The following is a 21,005-nucleotide window of genomic DNA, read 5'->3' on the forward strand; positions in this document are numbered from 1 at the left end:
TAATTATCATGTTGGCAGATGCCATCTAATAGCTGTATCCATGGTTACAGCCAGCAGGCAGGATGGCATTTTTAACAATTCTCGAAAAGGTTACAGTGCCACATATACATACAGTTTTAAATACACATTTTTACATATACATTTTCGATACTAGGATGTTAAATACAGCTATTTGTTAAGTCTTACTAAGCTTAGCAGTTAAATTAACCATTTGTTGGAAAAATGGAAATTACTAAAGATTCATTTTACTAAACAGTTTCAAGAGGTTACTTTGTAAAAGGGTTAACGGAGCACATTACTAATTAAATGCAAAATTTGCAGTTGCACAAGGTTAATAGATACCGTTATGAATTAAATACCAGATTCTCACTTTTATATAAACAAACAGTTACAACAGAACCGATTAAAATCAGTTTATTCAAATGACCAAAGTAAATGCACTTATTATAAAACTATAGCTACATACACTAGAAGTTGCGTAATTGTTGAACAGAGAATAACAAATTTGCCTTATAGGTCTTGTAGAGGATAACATCTACTTTCTAGTTTCTTTAAAACAAAAAAATATAGGGAAAAGTATAATACAACAAATATACTACTGATTACATAGACACAAATATGCACAAGGAAGCTGTGAACCCAATAATTAAAGTACAAAACAATTACCAGTTATAAATTAGATATATTATTAGTATATATATAAGATACTAGGGAAACAAACAAAATATAAAATGATTGGCTTGGTCATCTAAATGTATTAGATTAAAAACACTAAACGTGTTTTTTTAGGAGTACAAAAATTAGGGAAACAAAAGTACAGCGATACTATTCAGTTGACACAATCAGAGTATTATAAGCATTATTAAGAATATATTATACAGATACATTAAAACAATACTCCTTCAGGACCACAAGATGCTACAACAGAATTTCTGATCAGATACTCGTATATAGGTTACAGGTTTGACGAAGAAAAGAAAGGTAGAAAGAGTTTAGTTCCAACCGGCATATTGTGCTGCACAATATTTTATGGTTTGTCATAGATTGTTAAGTGCGGTTTCATTTTCTAATAAATTTTCAATCCGCAAGTGCCAGGGGGGACGGGTCTGTGGGTCTCCCAGGCTCTTCCCCTACCCCAACTTCTCGAGAGGACTTTCGACTCGCCGCATATTTAGATTGCCCCCATGTCTAACAGGTACTATACATTTAGAAACACCTATGCCTTCTAGGGGTTTCGAACCTGGGCCTTTCGGTACGGCAGTTAGAGTCACTAATCATATCCTGGTTGGGTGGCATACATGTAGAGACATTAGGTTATTTTAACGCTGGAGACGCGAAAAATGAGCAATGCTCTCGCCGGAACTCGAACACCTCGGACATCTCGAATACGCGCCGAGTGTGCTGACCATTACATTACGAAGGCATGCTAAGAAGACGGGAGAAATACCTTATATACTCCCCATTTTAAAGGGTGACTGGGGATTAGGGGACCCAATCGCCAAATCCTGGCGGTGAAGAATCATTATCCACCACCTTTTTTAGTTCAGGCGCTATTGTAGAGACATTAGTTCACTTCGAAGCAGAAGACATGAAAAATGAGGAATGGCCTCGCCGGAACTCGAACCACAGACATTTCGAATACGCGCCGATTGTGCTGACCACTGCACCGCGAAGGCATCCTAAGAAAGCGGAAGAAATACCTTATATACTTAACATGAAACTCTCGATTCTTTTCAGAAAATTAGCAGTATGTAGTCAGGCCCCCAACGTAGTAACTCTGATAGATTCGGATTCACTGAAAAAATAACAATCTTTATTTTGAATGTTTCTGTTAGATGTCATTAATGCTAATCTTTACAAAATTCCGATTCAAAATGATTAGCAATATTTAGTTTAGAATTTGAAAGATTCGAATGACAGAAAAAAGACGTTGGTTCGAGTTTTGAATCTCGAATAGTTTTCTAGAAATGTAGAATTGGAAATTTTTTGGAAGTTCCAGCCCTAGAACCAAAATTTTTAATTTTTTGTCGAATCTCATCTCTAATACTACATTAATCTATAATTGTAAACTATAATCTATAATTGTAAGGTATACTTTCTGAACAGGTGACAGGTGACGGAGGACGGGGACGCCTGACGTATAACATAGGTAAACAGGCATATGTCCCACGTCCTCCACTATCTCGAAGAAGCAACTCGCTGGAGCCCCGTGAGGCTGCACCAGGAGTTTACATGGCCATACAGGGGCTAGATGTCGGGTAGTTTTTACATAGGACGTTGTTAATAACACAAAGTAACTTAGAAAGAATATAAAGGATAGCATTAAAACACTAAAACACTCATATAAGCTGAAACACATAGATATACAAAATTAAACGTAAAAGCATAAAAACACACTCGTAATTACGTAACATAAAGACATAGAAACACACACGAAAATACATATCAGGACACATAGAATACATATGGAAACACGTAGAGCACATAAATGCAAATATTACACTCAGAGGAAACATATAAGACATAGTAAGGTGTGCGTAAAGCAGTAGTGCTGTGCGGAAATATGCTCAGTTCCCATAATACATAATGTACATACTTTCATTAGAGGCTTCTGTTGCATGAATTACATATTTCGTTGCATACACTACATTCGTGCATTGTACGGATATTATATATTTCGATTTACGATAACACATCATTCCATTGGGTGCCCAGTGCTTCACACTGATAAACATGTCAGTAACATTATATCTGCAAGTTGGTGGCTATTGAAAGCAGATGTTAACACGAGGCTCGAAATTGAATGTGGAATGTGTATTACAGAATGTGTACATCTGAACAGAAGAACCACATTTTTTTTTTAATCAAGGTTCATATTTCCAGTCACCGTGGAAGATTTTATGCAGAAGCATGCAGTTACGTATGGGCGAGATTATAGTACAAGAACTACTTCATGTGCTCCTTTTTATTCCCTTAGATGAAAAGAGAACTGCGGCTAAAACTCTAATTTTTGAGTCTACAGTTATTGTCTGGTTCGTAGACCAAATACGTAGACCAGCACCTGTAAAATCTTTAGAGGTGTTGAAGAACCTTGCAAGAAACGGCCTTGAGTGCATCTTCAAAAAATAAGAACGGCGATGGAATGATGTTATTTCATTCCAAGGAGGGTATATAGGACGTGATAAGTGTTTCATGCTATCAAATAATACTATGTGCTTTAACATTCGATGCACAAAGAATCCTTTCGTAAAGACCATCTCTCTAAGATCCATTTTTGTAAATGACCAGTATTTTGAGAGAATAAGCCGACAGTGGTATTGAGCATCACCTCTCTGAGATGGAGAATTTGAAGGAACTCCGACAGAAATTCAAAATCATCTTAAACCGTAAGTGGTCGTCTTAGGATTTACTTGCTTCACTTGCAACTTAAATTAGTCTTTCTTGAATATTGATGCTAATAAGAAAAGATCATTTATATTTACTTAAGTAGCAAATCATATTAATGTAATCATTTAATAATAAACGTTTTACGTTATATAAGTAACTGAATGAACATGTTGCTTCAGTAAATGCAGTTCAGATTAGATAAATTTTTGTCCTCTATTAAAAAAGTCATTTTAAGGCATCGAACAATACTTTTGAATTATAACTTGGTTATTACTTCGAACTAATCGAGAAGATGCAAAAATAAAGTTATGATTATTTGAGTTAATTATTTATATGTAAATTGCTTTTATGTCATGTGATATATTATAAAGCAGATATTTTAATACATTACTATAAATTAAAATTAAAAAATATCAAGTTTCCTATGTTTAAATTGTTAATAAAAATTAAAATATTTTTGGTAATTTTATTTCATTATTAGACATAGTTGCAGTGAATTCTCTCTAACATGATTTACATGGTTTCAAACGATTTTCCTCTTCCTTGGGGGTTGGTCACTTTAGAGAGATGAGGTTGAATCCTAAGCAAATTTATATTAGACAAGTTCGCCATTTTCTAAAAATGATCGTTTTAAAGCACTTGTCGTCACGAGAATGTTCAGCTGTATTTATATATTCTATTTTTTCAGATTTCAGTAAAAATATTGAATTGAACCTCTAAACGAAGTTCATATTTCAAGTTCCCTAAAAAGATCGTTAAAAACAACAAATGTTCCAATTATATTGCACTAATTGTGTCGTTTATTTCCATTCATAGGGCAGGCATAAAAACATTAAGAGGTCCAGATGCCTGCCGGGCATGCATCGTAGCTTTTGCCATTTTCGCCATCAATTGCATCATCATTGGATTTGGAAAAATATCAGGAATACTGCTCGTTGACTTTATGAAAGTGTTCAAAATCAACAGAAAAGCAGCTTCAACTCCGTTTAGCATTCAGCTATCCATAAGAAACTTTACAGGTAAATCTATTTATTAATTTATTCATATTGTAAGGTATACTTTAATTTTATAACAGTTATTTTAAATTTTAAAGTCCTTTCCTATCAATTCTTGCTTTCACTTACAAAACTCTGCCAGAATGGGTTTTTAGAATCTCGTTGAATACAAATAAGTCAGAAATAGTATTTAAGGAAGTTTGAACTTGCTTTGTGAGAGCGAGGAATACTGAGTAGCGCGTGTTTGCCTTAGGGCTAAATCTCTCTTGAAGCTGTTACCCTCGGCCGTATATTACGTGCCTTTTAATATTCGCCTGCTGGTTTCAAATTAAGGGTCAACTACGTTAGATAATTTATCTTCGGTTAAGTCTCTTAGTTAGTTCTAATTTAGTTGTCATTTCTTATTTTGATTTTAAGCCCGAATGGAGGCTTTTCTGTAAGCCCAAGAAAAGGGTTAACTGTTCATCTTATTTAGTGAATTAAACCTTCTTCAGTGTGCGTCATTAGTTATTTGAACTCAGCGATAAGTCGTTTAACAGTTCACTAGGTCCTGGACATTTACTTTAGCCAAAATGAGTGAGGAATCCTTAAATGCAGTAATTTTCTTCGTAACTATTTTGTATTAATTAGGTTTTAGATAAAGGTCTTCAAGTTTTGCACAATATCCGACTGTGTCTAGGCGTTATTTGCGAATATTCTTAAATCAATACCTGAAAAAATACACCTGAGCACTTTTATAGCAGTACTATGTTAAAATTTTTTATTATTACAGAGTGGACATTTGCATTGCTCAACTGCTAGAGGTATTAAATGCTTCAAAACTTTCGAATTGCTTGGTAAGTGCCAAGCTGTATAAATTTATAGCTACATAAAATAACTATAAAGTTGTTGCTCAAAGTTAAGAAAACACAATACAAATTTCTTGTGCTAATTTGTTCTAGCTTTTGGTTATGACTCAATTCTTGGTTTTGGATTACTCATATTTCGAAAAAATGCACTAGATTCTTTACACTTTTTTCCGCAGTGTAGAACAAAGTGGTATCAATTACACGTATGCATGGCAGCCCCATAACTTTCAGGAAAAATTTCCCAGACTCAAATACATTGCTTATAAGTGACAGGAACAACAACATCAAAACACTAAAACAGTCACGACGAAAAATGAGAAAGCAGAGAATACACATCAATTTAGTTACACTGCTACATGTTCTAGAATGATATTTTAAAATAAGTATATGGCAAATGCATTGAAATGTTTCTCAACATTTTAAATAAACAAAGAAGGCTCAAGAAGATTGCTATGATAACCAACGCACACTGACCGTTTTTGCTTTACCAGCACTTAACAGCAAGTTGAAAAATCCATCATATTTTGCTACATACTTCAGTAATATTTATTGTGGACCTCAGTAGTATCGCAGCATTGATGTTCATTAAGGTTTAATGAAGAATTTATGGTAACGAAAATTTCTTTTCCGTTGTTTTCAAAAACAAGAAAAAGTGGAACTTTGCAGAAATAAGAATTAGGACTAAAAACAGGGAAATCCATTTCTTGAAAAAAATCGCGATTGGCGACGATGTGATTGGGTTTTTCATTATGAACCACAAAGGAAGATCCCATATTCGATGGAAGGACTTGAGTTTCTCATAGGATAAGACAGTTGTCTTAGATATGCCTAAATTAATGCTTATCACTTCCTTCGATTTTAATGGAATTCCGGAAGAGTTTACTATTCAAATTCTGTTTAAAGTTTTTGAAGGAACTATTTAACATTTTCAAAGTTTTCAGACATTCATCCTACGGTATAGCTGTTAACAAAACAGAATCCTGTAGACTGAAGACCTTAGGTTTTAATCCCGGTGAGCATACACCTAATATCTCTGGATTCTTCTCTCTTAAGATGCTCCTAATTTCTACACCATGGAGCTCAAATTATATCATAGTGGGCAATTATTCTCACCACCATGGACTAGACGATTAACAGTATCTTCCTCGCCCCTAAAATCGAAGAGAATATAAGGATTTAAAGATTTATCTTTTTCATTAAGTAAGTGTGTAGTCGACATATCGAAACTGATGAAGAGATTGCATTTGATTCCTTGATAAAGAGATGGCATTTGATTCCTTGATAAAGAGATGCATTCGATAAAGAGATAAACTAGAGATTGCATTTCACTCCTAATGATAGTACAACTAGTTTCTAAAGACATTTACCAAAACTTCTCTTTATGTCTACACGAACAGCAAGTGAACAAAAGCATCTAAGATGCTCTTATAAAATCGACAGCAAGACACGCTGTCTTCGATGTCAAAGGAAAACCTAACAAGTTCTGTCTGCATTACAATATAGCATGTTATTGATTGTGATATTTCGTGATTTTAGGTCTTCAAGGAAACTATTGCTCCTTTTTATTGCAAGATTTGTGTTTTCTATTTATTTTCTGTTATCTAAATTAAACTTAAAATTGAAAAGCCATTTGTTGATATTAAGAAGTTTCAAACACTCCTTAACATCAACAGCTTACAGCAATTTAATAATGCCAGGATTATGGCATCTTGGCATTATTAAATTGCTGTAAGCGTACTAAAATAAGTATATTTAAGCATGAGGAATATATTTAAAATATGCACTAAGCAACCTTATTATTTTCAATTTTTGGGAAAGGGGAACGGATTTTAAAACTTATGGGAGTTCAACATTTTCTATACTTTTTGTTGTTTAATTTATAAAAAAAGTTTTAAAATAATCTGAACAAATGTATATGCATTTTTGGAGTTTTGTAAAGTAGGAGGGATGATCTTCTAGCAATGGTGAAAAGAGTGCTTAGAACAAAAAAGGTAAAGAACCATTAGTCTAGCACAATATGAGAAGTTGATATATCCCAAGTACTATATTCGAAATTTAACTGTTGCTTAGTTAAAAAGGTTAGCAAATTAGCTCCGTAAATTCCATTTATGTGAGCTTTAGCTCTGTATCGTATCATGTTTACAAAAACTTAGTTATTATTTTCCTGTTGTTGAAAGAAAATTATTCTGTTTTGCTTTTTAAAAATTCGTTGATTTTTTATTATTATTATTGACAGTAATCAAAAGTAAAATTTTCCAAATTATATTTATAGTGATAATAAATGAGAAATTAAATGTAATTTAATTTGATCATCAGGACCTGTTGTTGGAATCGTTGGACAAAAATGTGGAATGCGATTAGTAACAATCACAGGAGGTCTCATAGCAGCAATTAGTGCTGTATCATGCAGTTTTGCAACCAATATCGACTGGATGATTCTTCTGTGGGGAGCACTGTATGGTCAGTTTTCATTTTCATATTTCCTTTCAGACTTACCTGTAAATATTTAAATTATTCTCAATAAAAAATAATTATGTGTAAATTATCCAATGAAACTTAAGTTTAATACTTAGATTGAAAATATGAAGATAATTTTTATCACCCGTTTTAACAGATATTACGACAAAGCTCATGGTTAATGGGAAGATGCTTTCAAGCAGAACTTTATGGAGGATATTGGGATGTATTCAAATTTCATATGTGGAAAATCCTGAAAGTGCCTAAACACCATTTAGCTAATCCGTTTGCCGAGACATGAATTATGGTTAATCTAGAAGATCTTATTTAGTTGGGCAAATTGTTGGTTCTTTCTCAGCTTGGTCTGAAGGTTGGTCAGGAGCCTTTGCTTATTCTTAAATTCATAAAAAATAAATAATAATGGACTTTTCCATTATTCGAAACAGAGCATCAAAATTCAGCTATGCGGATTCAAATAACGCTCCTACTGGTTCATAATATATCGAATGCATACAGGACCGATGTTAGCTTGATAAAATCCATTTTATCAAAAGAAACACTTCACAGCTCTGGAATTTCATACAAAAATATTCGTACAGCTCTTTTCAGTATCATAGAGCACAAGCAGTTGTTACACTTCAGATTTCTAAGAACGCTAAACACGATGCAGTGCAAAGCGCATCTATAAAGGCGTAGCTCTTTCGGAGATCTCTCTCAGTACTCGAACTCACGCTGAACAAAACACCAAGAAACTGATGCTCTCTTGGTCTTATATAGTTTTCCCCCGGTCACCGAGAAATCTCTAGTATGCTTCAATTCTAGAAACAACTGGAAGGCATGTGAGGGCCGGTTATAGTTACATATCTAGGTTAATCGCATTTATTCAGTCACAATACCAGTTACAGTTATACATGGACAGGACCAAAATGTCGCCAAGTTTGGCCCCCTTTTGCAATTTCTCGCCAAATGTGAGGACAAAAATTAGTTCCCAAAACAGTCACCAGCTTGGCGAGATAGCCATTTATTCAATGTTAAACAGACTTACCCTTGCATTCTTATTTTTACGGCAATGCTTCGCTTTTTTAGATTTTTCAAGTTATGTTAATACCAACCCCCCCCCCAAAAAAAAACTGCAATTTTATATATAATTTTACTATAATTATTTACATATGTACAAAATTCGTAACGATGTGTCTTACATACACGCAGATAGTTTCATAATTTAGATTAAAGATATAATGCGATGTGTTAAAACTATTTAGAAGCAGACTGGTACTAACTTTTAAAGTAACTCTTTAATAGCAAAATCTATATCTGAAAAATTTTGTCTCAAGTTCTCTTTCAAATGCCATTCCGTAAGATTATCTTTAAGAATAAAATAAAATTCTTTAACAAATAACTGAGTAATAAGCTCATATTTTGCTGAAATTTCGTATTATATTTATGCTGTTCTTTATTAGATGTAATGCTATAAAAATAAAACTTACATGGCTTCATATTACATATGTCATAGTATATAGATTATAGATATAAAGGAAAATGTACTTTAAACTTACGTACGTCTTTTTCTACAATAACAAACGAGCAATGTTTATCAGTTATAAATTAGAGATTTGTAAATAAATGTTTACTCCTAGAAAACACAAATATAATGAAATATATTTTCACAGATCTGTCCGAAGATGCAACAAACAAAATATGGTGCTACTTGAGCCAAAATATTATATTCCATGGAATTAAAAAGGAGAAATGATTATTATAGATTATGAAAAGTGCTTTTGATAGGAAATAAATCATCGCAAACTTTTCTTCTTTATCCTCATTTTTATTTCATAGAAAGTGATCACAATCTTTTTTATCTAATCACGAATTCAGCCGATCAGCATTCATATTGCTACCGTCAAACTTTCAATTAACTCTTGGGCTAAATTTATTTTCGTAGTTACCTCATCGCCTCTTCCATCTCTATAGCTATCACCATATCCAACAGTACACCTATTTTCGGCTAACTGTGACATTCATTGTTGCAAAATCAAAAAATACCTTCAAAATACGTCGATTCAGCAATTCCACAAAATGTTGAATCTACAGCTGATCGCTAAACCAAAAAAGAATTCTATGTGAGTTTTAAGCAAAGGGAAACATTGTTTTATAAAGTGTGTCTTTCAGAAGGCTATGTACGCTGAAGGATATTAAATGCTAGATCTGTAAGTGTAAATGAGTTAGCTTTTTTAACAGTTTCATTTACCCAATACATTTCTTTATCTCATTCATAAAGTTTTATATGGGACGTGGAAGAAATCGCTTTACTGACATTATTTAAATGTAGTTACAATTATGGGAAATATCTTATTTATAAAATGTATGTTTAATACCAAACAAACAAGCTCTAAAATTACGGTATTTTGGCAAATATTGCATATATTATTTCATTTGTTAAGCTTTTCAGTACACAGTATTCATTTTTGGGATATAGTATTATTTATGAGGATAAGTTTCTTCACTTTCTTTTCTTGTTGTTTTTTATATTTTGTTTCTTTCTTCATTTTCTTTATTACTGATATTATTTTTGTTTACGCACGAATTTTTTACAGGTGTGGCTACGGCTTTCACTAGCAACATCAGTCTAGTTGTCCCAGAGCAATATGGTGCGAAACGTCAGATCTCAACAACTGGTTTGGAATTTTCAGGGGGTAATATTGGAGGCATTTTCTTCCCGTTTATCTTGGAAAAAATTATTCCGAACAATGGGATTCCAGTTACTTTCCTAGTCATGGCAGTTGTTATTCTACTAGTGATTCCAGCTACAATCGTTCTTCAAGATCCACTCTGGCTGCAGAGGGAAGTAAAGTCTCTGCGTTCCAGCAGATCTAACCAAGAGACACTCAACAGCGGTCCTGATGCTCTTAATTTTCAGTCAAATGACGATTCTAGTCTTGTTCTTCATAGCGGTGAGCATAGGGCAACAAATGAAGTCGATGCTTATAATAACCTGGAGAAAAATGACTTAACGAGTATGGGCTGTTCTCACGTAAAGGATCAAATGAATGCAGAAATTCAAGGTACAAATGGCGTTGTTAGAGCTAGTGGTTCTCAGGCGATTGATAATATGAATGGAGAAGCAGTACATTCCCGAAACATTAATTTTAATTTCTTACGGCAAAATGGAGATACCGTTTATCGCTTATTGTGCTTAAATAATCTTCAAAGTGAAAGTCAGAATTCAGTGCCAATGGAAAAGTTAGAGTCGTTTAAGGAAGATTTTGTTAAGAGAGAATTAGAAGAACTCTATAGCTCTCTCGAAGAATCATTAAATAATTGTACACCATTCGTATCTGAAGTTAAGAAAGAATTATTAGATTACCAAACAAAAGTAAAACAAAATCGTGAGTATTTTTATAGGGAAAAAGAAATAATAAATCCTGCTCGGAAGGATGAATATTTAAATTATTTATTGAGCTTAAGATCTTCTCCGAATGATATTGTATTTAACTTGAAAGTTTCAGAGTATTATTACGAAATTCCAAAAAAACTTTATATTCTTATTGAACTGAATGATTTATTTGAAAAAGATGAAGAAGAAATACTTTTCCACTTTGAGCTTACATCTCGCAAACATGTTCATGAAGTTTTACAAGAACTTCGGAAACTAAATGAATTATTCTTACCAGAAGTTGAGACCTCATTTATCGAGAGCTGCGGATCGTATGTTTCAATCTCAGCTTGGATGCACAGTCAGGAACAAAGCAATAGAATTTCCTTACAAAAAAGTAATGAACAACTTGATAAATTGTGGTGCCACATCAAAACAGCAATCAGTCTTCACACCAATCCTCTGTTTCTATTAATTAGCCTTTGCCGAGGAGTACATGTACTAAGCTTTATGTCGATTGCCATAGCTGTTGTAGATTTTGGAATGGATAAGGGTTTGACAGAGATGGATGGCAAGTACCTTTTAGCAGCAGTCTCTGGGGGAGATCTCTTTGGGTGTTTGTGCCTGGGATGGATCACAGATCGTGGATTCATCGGCTTAAAGAACTACATGTTAGCAACGCTGATCCTTCAGGGAGCAAACTCATATGTTATGCCATTTATTAAACGTAAAGGTATGATTTTAGGTGGTGTGTTTTTATACTCTGCTCTTCAAGGATCTGCATTCGTTCGTCATCCTATTCTAATCCATAAATACGTGAAAAATCATGAGACGTCGACTGGCGTTACATGTATAAATATCTTTTCCGGCTTGATAGGATTTATAGTACCAAGTTACATTGGTAAGTAAGAGAATGTCATATTTACTCGCATATGTTTTTTCTATTTTTAAACCATTTTATTTTTTGAAAGTCGGGAAGAAACAATTATGCACCATATACTGTTTTTGAGGAGACCTCTTAATTAAAGAACATAGGGCATTAAAATCATATTTAAACAGCAGCACAAATATGACGGTATTGCATGATTCAAAGAAAACCCTTACCAATCGTAGTTTCATTGATATCATTTTCACTTACACAATGACCCTTTCCATCTCTGTGTATATATTTTGTTGAGATCAAAAATCAGAAAGTTTTTAAATCATATTCCGAAAACTCTAGGGAGGGACGTGACAGGAAGAAGTATATAAGGATTTTGAGAAGTATGCATGGCACATTGAAGAGATTTCAATTGTTCTAAGTTCTTTTTGAGGAAAAAATTATACTTGTTACTATTAACACTTAGGATACCACCTTAAAAAAAGTTACATGTCAGAGTTACAACTCTAGAATCCGATTGTTTCCGGTATAACCGATTTTTAATCTAACGTTATAGATCTCCTTCTCATTTCATAGCGATGGTCGTTTAATGGGAGATTCCATTAGGGCTGAAACTAGAACTTCTGCTGCAAGGTGCCTGTAAACTTTTTTTAATGGCGGACACTAGCCTTTGTTTTTACGTTTTCGCCACTATGAAGGCTAGAAATGGTGGTCATTTTGTTATAGGGGCACCTAACAGGCGGCCACCGTTACCTCCTATGACGGGACAGAAAAATTTACATCTATTACAGCCTGTAAATTTTTGCCGCTTCTTTCTGCGTTTCGGTGAGGCCGCACTTGTTGTTTCGCCTCTTGCATCGGCTGAAGCGTCCCTCCCCAAGAGATAATTTTTCCAATGGCAAAGAATAAGACAAACACTATACAAATGGAACAGAACTTTGTAACCATATAACATAAAAAATCAGTAGCTTATCATTTGGCCTTTAGTGCTCCAATACCTCTCCTCCTCAGAGATTCTCCGCAACGTTGGGCACCCTCTGATGTGGGTACTTTTCAATGTGTGTCCTTCGAATGCGGATTATTTATTTAAACTGCAAAGGGGGCACTTTGGGCTGTTAAGAATACCAGTATGATGGCTCGCCCATCAGTCGAGACCAGTTTCAAGCCTAAAACTGGCCACAGTTCTTCCCCGTGATAATTTCTTTTTCTAAGATGTCTCTCCAGTTCTTGTTTGAGACACACGTAATAAATTCACCTATCTTTTTTTTTTGTTTGTTTGTTTGTTTGTTTAAAAACATTAATGAACGTACAATTATGCAGAGTGGTAAGAAAATCTGTAGCTATCTTTTGAACAGTTTCTGTCCTTTTTCTCTAAAGTTTTGAATAATTTCTATACCTTTTTTTGCACATTGTTTCGGCAAAATCGTTACCATAAATGCCTTAATGACTGGGAATCCATTGTAATACAATCTCTTTACCTTCTAGTCTCAGTTTCTCCTAAAGAATTTGGTATTCAAGGATTACCTCGGGCATTGGATAGGTCTCTGATTTAATAGCCCGTAGGAGTCCGAGAGGATGGCCACCACTTTGTCATAGGATGAACTGGTTGGAGGGATTTTGTGTAAGCTCAACTAACTATAAAAATGCTTCAAATAACTTCTACCCACTTATTATATGTATCCCTTTCTTCATTGTGATCAATCCTTAATTTTTTTGTAGATTCAAATGTATTGTTTTTAAATCGGAACCTTTTAAGCTAATATCTTCTGCACGCTATTCACATCATAGGGTCTCAGATAAGATCCGTTTCCGTCCACAATTTTCATTCTTCTATCATCAATACATTTTTTATTTTTCTATGACCTTGTCGTGTTTGCTTTTAAGTGATTCTGTTTCTTTACTTTTAGCCAAATATTCGTGCGCATCAATTAGTCACTATCTGAGCTACTGACCTTGCAATTTCATCGTAGGAAAGATCAAGTTATGCACTTATCTACTAATTTCTAAGTAGGCTCTTATCATCTATTTTTGTTTTGCGATTGATCTGTTTATTACTTTTACTTTACATTCACTAAAACGCTAAAAGCATTTGCATAGTCTTCAGCTGTGCTTTGCTGGCATTGATAACATTCTCAGCAAATAAAAAAATGAATTTTGAGCGATTTGAATGGTGATTTATCCCAACTGTTTATTTTATGATTACTTCCCAGGAGAAAACTATAATGGCTAATAATTTGCAGTTCTGATCGGCTTAATTTAATTGCACATCTATGTTAGCCACATGTATTGCACATGCATGTAAGTGCAATAGATTATTTAAGTCAAGTCATTGAGACAAATAGGTGTGGGGCAGGCTAGTGCGCTGTTGGAGCGACTTCGTGACAGTAAATGGTAGCTAATGAATTTGCGTTTTAAGTTAACGTATAATTGCGCATTGGACTGAAGCACATTTATTATTAGGGTGGCAAGAAAGTAATTCCAGTTTGCATAAATACATAGCGTTGTATTTCTTTTTGCTATTATTCTGTCAATCTTACATGTGTATAGTATATTATTTGAGGTATGGCAACTGATACTTTTGGGTTACTATACAAACAAATTTCGTGTATTTTTGTTTACAACTGTTTGTTTACGGTCAGTTTTTGCAATAATAGTCATTTTCGACGTATCTTATTTTTTTATTTTCACAAAGGCAAGAAAGCGGCTTTGGCTCACAAAAAATATCTGAAGTTTATAGAGTTGATTGCTTAACAGAACGCATATGTACAAATTGGTTTTAAAAATTTTTTAATTTCGTTCTGGAGATTTTTCACTTGAAGATGAGCAATGTTTTGGTCAATCTTCTGAAGATGAGGATGAGAAAATTAAACTCATAATTGAATCGAATCGTCATATAAGTATAATAGAGATTGTTTTCCAGATGCCATATGTGTTTTTCAGATGCCATATGCTTTAAAGTTGATTGTATTTCAGATGCCATATGCTTTAAAGTTGAATGTATTTCAGATGCCATATGCTTTATAAAGTTGGCTTTCCTTCCGAACATGGCATTCAAAGACATCGTGACAGGAGCTGTATGGAATATACCAGAGACTTGTTGAAAAGCGTCATTAAGAATTTCGCCCTCATTTAAGTGTCGGACTAATGAGTATGGAATATTATGATAATAATACCATTCCAGCAGATCACGCTTATATAAATATAATGTATTACCTTCATTATTTCAGTTTATTATTACAGCACATCAGATACTCTGTGTATTTCGATTTACCCTGTTCTTGACTTCTTGAGGAATAAATATAAGTGCGAAATTTTTATTGTACTGGAAGTCGGTATTTGTATCTCCATATTATTCAGGTTTCAAATGTGATTTTTATGCTTTCTTTATTGCCACTTTTAAAACTCAGTATGCTATTCTTTCTTTAATTTTCAAACTCATTCAATATAGAAGCGAAGTAAATATTTTATCTGCTTCATTTTGTTTTACAAATGCCAAACATTAGTGCTTAAACCATTAGTTCACGGGCTCTCAGATACTTTTAACAATTTCATCGCACCGGGAAAATGCAAGGAAAAATTTTTTAACAGTTATTTAAATGTTCAAGACTCATAGGCTGATTGGAGTCACACAAAAGATAGATTGGGGAATCTACCACTACAGATCTTTAGAGGAGGTTTTGCAAACAGTAATGTCCAGTCAGACACCTAAATAGAGCTACCGCTGTGTTTCTTGGAAAACTAGGAATGAAAGTTCTCTCATTCCCCAGAGTCCTTCATCTCTTATCTATACTACGTTGAAACATATCCTGTTTAAGATTTTTTCTAAGAGTCAGGTTAACAAACAATTTATGAATATATGAAAAGAAAGCGGTCGATTAATACGTTGTAATATCCAAGTTCCTTTCTTAACCACAATTTGAATGCCTTTACGAAAAAGAGGCTACGAATCTACATTTGTTGAATAGCCACAGCAATAGCTTCGATTTACGCATCAAAGAAAAGCCCATTGGTAAGTAGAAACTAAAAACCTCACTAAAAATATCTGCTTTAGCGCCGCGCTCTCTCTGTAACATAGAGCCGTAAGTGCGTAGACACGCAGCCACTCGTTTTGAGCATAGCGAGCCCCAACAGTCTCAACTGCAATACATCTTAATTATGAATTCCTTATTTCGTTTTTAACAATTCTTTGTATAAGATCAAAATTTCTATTCTTATTCAAAATGTCTAAGGGACAGTAGGGAGGAGGTAAGATTAGATAATCTTGGCACAACTCTAAAACATCAGATTCTCTCTTAGCAGCCTGGATAAAGCCAATTTGAGTTTTAAAATTTCTTGAAATTTCTTTATTGCAGTTCTTCCAAACAGCGTTGTCGGGCAAACGCACATGTTTCTGGTATAACAGGATTGCTTTTCTTTTAATAAAATCATTAACAGGTTTCAAACCGGTTAAAAGCTGCATCACAAGAATAGGAATAGATCTCACTGCCTCAGTAATAATGCGTAACGCTTGGTTTTGGAAGGCTTAGAAGGTTGGAGGATCTGGGCTACATTCTATGGAGCCGTGATGAGGGTCTCGTAACAATAACTAATAATTATTTGAACGTAATTTTATAAGTACATATCAGTGTCCATCTGTCACAGCACCACCTTAAGTCAGCCAGACGTTTTAAGATAGAGAGTCTTTTTTTTTTTTTTTTCAAATGTTCCGCATCCTCCAATTCATGCGTGAATTAATCTTATCCTGATTTACTCTCATTCCATTTTTTAGCACCAATATTCCAGGTCTTTCAAAGCACTATTAAGAATCGCATTTAAATCATTATGCTTCTTTTTAGGAACACTAATCCTGATGATTACCAAATCATCAGCAAAAGGGGCAGAATCCACCCACGGGCCATATTGTTCGGTAAATCGCTAATAAAAACATTAAAAAGAATTGGGCTGATGACTAATCACTGCGGGAAGTCACTTTCATCCTGTTTAAATCTAGAAATGGCACAGCTATATCTAACAACAAGAAAATGCTGTGATATGAAATTCTTAATCCATAAAAGCATCCTGCCATCTATCCCCAAGTTCTGTAATTTTTGTCTAAAGACTCCTTAATTGCACCCATAAGACACCCATTGGACAGTGGAATGATATTGTCCTTCTTTAGAAAACAAATGACTTACTCTCCAGAAACGAAGTTAATCTAGAGCAGGGGTTCCCAACCGTATGCCCACGGGCACCATGGCGCTCATCGATCGTTTAACGTGTTCCTGCCGCTGTGCGATCAGAATAAAAATGTTTTAGTTTTCAATAAAATTCTGTGTGAAAGTTTACTCATTTTTAATGAAATAGAAATTGCTTCCAACGCAGATACCTGCACAAAGCGAAATGCGACTAATCTTTTTTTCTTCTATGTGCATTTGTTATTAACTCTATCCAACTATAAGTTCCGCTTGAAAGGTAAATGGTGCCCGCCGTCTAACAGATATTCTAGAATGTGGTCTTAGGGACAAAAGGTTGGGAATCTCTGGTCTAGCGCCTGTCATATTTTCCATAATCTTCGACAAAACAATAGTCAGTTCAAGAGGTTGGTAGCTTTTAATATTATCTGCAGGTTTATCCTTTTTCAAAATAGGATAATAATGGCTTTGTTCCATGTAGTGGGTACATAAATGTTCCAACTATGATTAAAATGGATAGAAGGGCCACTTGAGCATTGTATCCTAAATGCTTAATGAACTATGGATGTATATTTATCTGAGCCTAGAGTTTTTCCCATCTTTAGGAAATCAGTACCTTCTTCTAGTTCCAAAATGTGAAAGTATCTATTAAAAAAAAACTCTTATCCAATTCCTATAGTACTATGGAAGGTCTTTGATCAATTTCTTCATCAGCTTTTGATCTCTCTTAAGATCACCACTAAGGCGTTGATTAGAAGCATAAAAATTCATAAAGGGGTTAGAAATATCCTTGTCAAATTTTAACGCGTTTCCTTTAAAAATGATTGGCACCCTTGAAGAGAGGGGGTCTTCGTGTTTAAATTTATTTACAGATTTAAAAACCTTATCCCCCTTCTTTAGATAGTCAATATTCTTTACAAAAATATTAAAACTAAATTGATTTCTTTATAGATAAATGCACTCTTCCTCCAATTTCTGACATCTTCCAGGTTTTTAGAATTTTCAGACTTAGTTCGGGCCTGAACCGATTGTTCCTTTATCAAAGAAATGAAAGTTGATGATTCCAAAAAGTTTTGTAGTTATATTGTTTACCTCTAATTAATACAACGTTTAGCCACTGTTGAAATGGTCTTTCACATATACAACAAGGAGGAATCTACATTTTTTTACATAGTTTGTTGGTCTACTAAGAACCTCCAATTCATCCCGCTAAGCCTTCCGGTTGGCCTTCCTAAAATTCCACCTGTTCTTAAAATATTGCTACTGTTCAGAAGTTTTCCCCTTAACTTGGAATGAAGTAACAATAATGCGATGGCCAAAGTCAGGATCATAAATTATTTCTCTGTTCACCTCATCTGCTAAGTCGCTTGAAGCCAAAGTTAAATCAGGATTAGTACTACTTCCATTGTAGTGAAGGTAAGTAGGAGTGTCAGAATTTGTGTAGCTCAATTGGAGAGTATCTGTAGATGTATTGCAATTTTATCTCGAAATTTAAAGTTCGCATTAAAGAGTTTCAAATAAATGATTTAGCTACTTTTAAAACGATACAACGATTAAATTATAGTGCTTACATCTTTAATTTCTTTGCAGGTTATTTTCGTGATATCCTTGGATCTTATGATGGTCTCTTCTACAGCAATTCTCTTATTTGCACTTCAGTGGGACTTCTGTGGGTTTTTGAGCCTTTAGTTCGTCGCTGCTCTTCTGCTTTACGACATATGGATTATGAAAATTTGGCTTCAAACTGAATAATTACTTCTATTTTATGTGCTCTAAAGTTCACCCTTCTGCTAGTTCTTCTGGCAAGGTTATAGTTTTTTGTTAATAAAAGAAGACAGATGGAGAGGACAAGAGAATTAGAAGTTTTTAGTTTCATAATAGAATAATTAGTAATAGATTATACTGGGTGGTAGTTAAATTCAAAGCAGTTAAAAGTTTTTATACGTAATATTCGTAGTTTGATTAATAAAGCACCTGACCACTCATGCATATACTTAGTAATTGATCACATGTAACATTTTGATGACTCAATGCTTTACTATAAGAGGGTGGAATCATAAGAAAGAAATAATAGTCAACTGCAATTCTCTGCGTATGTATGTTACTAACAAATAAAATTCAGCTCATATTAATTAATAGACATCGAAGAAGGTCACCAAACTGACATAATACGAAAAATTTTAATTTCCTTGTTTTTCCATAGGATTTACACAGGGTTTTACTCATCAAAAATTGACAGACATTCTAAACAGGTTCTGCAGATTTTCAACACTTTTCAAGGTTACTACAAATGACTATCTAGTGCAACCTATTGAGAAGGGGAAAAAAATTAAAATAAGGCATTTAAACACTTTTAGAGGCAAAGGGTGAAAATGTGAGATAAAGCTTTTAAACATATTGAATTGTAAATTGCTTATAATGACGATATTTTTGATGAACATTGCGCAACTAGTATCTTTTAAATATAAGAAGTAATATCACGTCAACTGCGTCTCTTCCGGCAAAACAAGTTACACCCTAATCAATCATATTGTTTCATAGCATGTTCGTCCTCCTTGTAATAGTTGTGAAGAAGACCGTGAAGAGAATATAATTGAGTGCCTAAAATGCATAGGACCGGTATACGATTTATGTGCTGAAGGTGACAAGAAATGACATATGTGCGACTAATGTTGTTAATATTGTTGACAAGAAAATGAAAAAATATCTTTATGCTCATTGTTGTAATTAATTGTATTAAAAGACTAATGGAAAAAAAAGAAAGTTTTATTACAATTGTTTAATTTTAAGGTAGTACGACCTAATCTTTAGGTGGTATGATGTAGAATACTGGTTATCTAACTCATATTGAGTTCGTATTCATTATTTTATCAAAGAGAGTAAACTGTATGGAACTTCATTGCAATAAATATCAGCAAAGACAATCCAAGGTATTATTACCATACAGTAATTTTTATTTTTTCATACATTCTAAGATTTATACCTATTTTCTTTTAGGGAGTACGACTTACGCAATCTTACACTACCTAACTTGCCGTATTAGGAATTATTTTTTCACAGTTTTAGCAACGGAATATTTGAGAATGGTGATTGCTGTGATTAGTAGATGAGAACTTACTAATCTCTTCTATTTCTTTCCAAAGTTTTTGTGTTCCTTAAAACTAATAGCAGTGTATGATTTACTTTTGTCTAATTATATAATATTTACGGTTTAATAGAAATAAAATAAGTGGTACCTCGACATACGTCCAAATGGGTATACAATGTGCTAGGAAGCGATTTTTTTTCGGGGAGGGGAAGAAGTGTTATACAACATTTGATTGGATTACGACTCGAGTTCGATGAGTCACGACTGCCCACATTATCCTTTCAAGATAATTTTTTTTATTGTCTATTATGTTAACCTTACATATATTGCAACGTAGTATCTTATTATGATTATGTTACAATCTAAACTAACAGTTTATATTGCACAATATTGCAAAAATGACATTGTATAAAATCTTTGCACTGAACCATCTTATAATGATTATCTCAAAATATAATTAATAATTTAATGTAGCACAATAATGCAAAGATGCCATTGTACAGAAACTTTGCATTGAACCATTTTATAATGATTACGTCACAATCTAAATAAAAATTTCATGTAAGACAATAGTGCAACGATGATATCGTACAAAGTTTAGTAATGTAACTGTAAATTTTTGCCTGTTTAACAAATAAATGTCGATGATGGCGGCCAGTAGTGGTAGATTGCCTTTCTACGGTGTGAACATTATTTCGTTAGGTTTCACCTTAGGTCGGAAGCTCACATAGTGGTAGTGTGTTGTGTTGAGTGCGTCCCTCTTTCAAGACAATGCTTGTCAGTATGCCCATTGCTGCTATTCAGCA

The 21,005-nt window shown here is 33.8% G+C and overlaps 1 protein-coding gene across 2 annotated transcripts in view; it reads left to right on the forward strand.

The window, feature by feature from the left end:
- LOC118185045 (uncharacterized) overlaps positions 1-19,100 on the forward strand; it is a 29,810-nt gene extending 10,710 nt beyond the window's left edge. For both annotated transcript variants that reach the window (XM_035354829.2, XM_035354831.2), the window contains exons 3-6: positions 4,204-4,406; positions 7,547-7,690; positions 10,282-11,961; positions 18,702-19,100. In XM_035354829.2, the coding sequence (XP_035210720.2) occupies positions 4,204-4,406; positions 7,547-7,690; positions 10,282-11,961; positions 18,702-18,859 (2,185 nt within the window). In that variant the 3' untranslated portion in view covers positions 18,860-19,100. The remainder of the gene's footprint in view (positions 1-4,203; positions 4,407-7,546; positions 7,691-10,281; positions 11,962-18,701) is intronic.
- The last annotated feature ends 1,905 nt before the right edge of the window (positions 19,101-21,005 follow it).

The sequence above is a fragment of the Stegodyphus dumicola genome, chromosome 1, assembly GCF_044657685.1.
Source record: "Stegodyphus dumicola isolate Sdum_Otavi_A_Nest chromosome 1, ASM4465768v1".
Classification (NCBI taxonomy): domain Eukaryota; kingdom Metazoa; phylum Arthropoda; class Arachnida; order Araneae; family Eresidae; genus Stegodyphus; species Stegodyphus dumicola.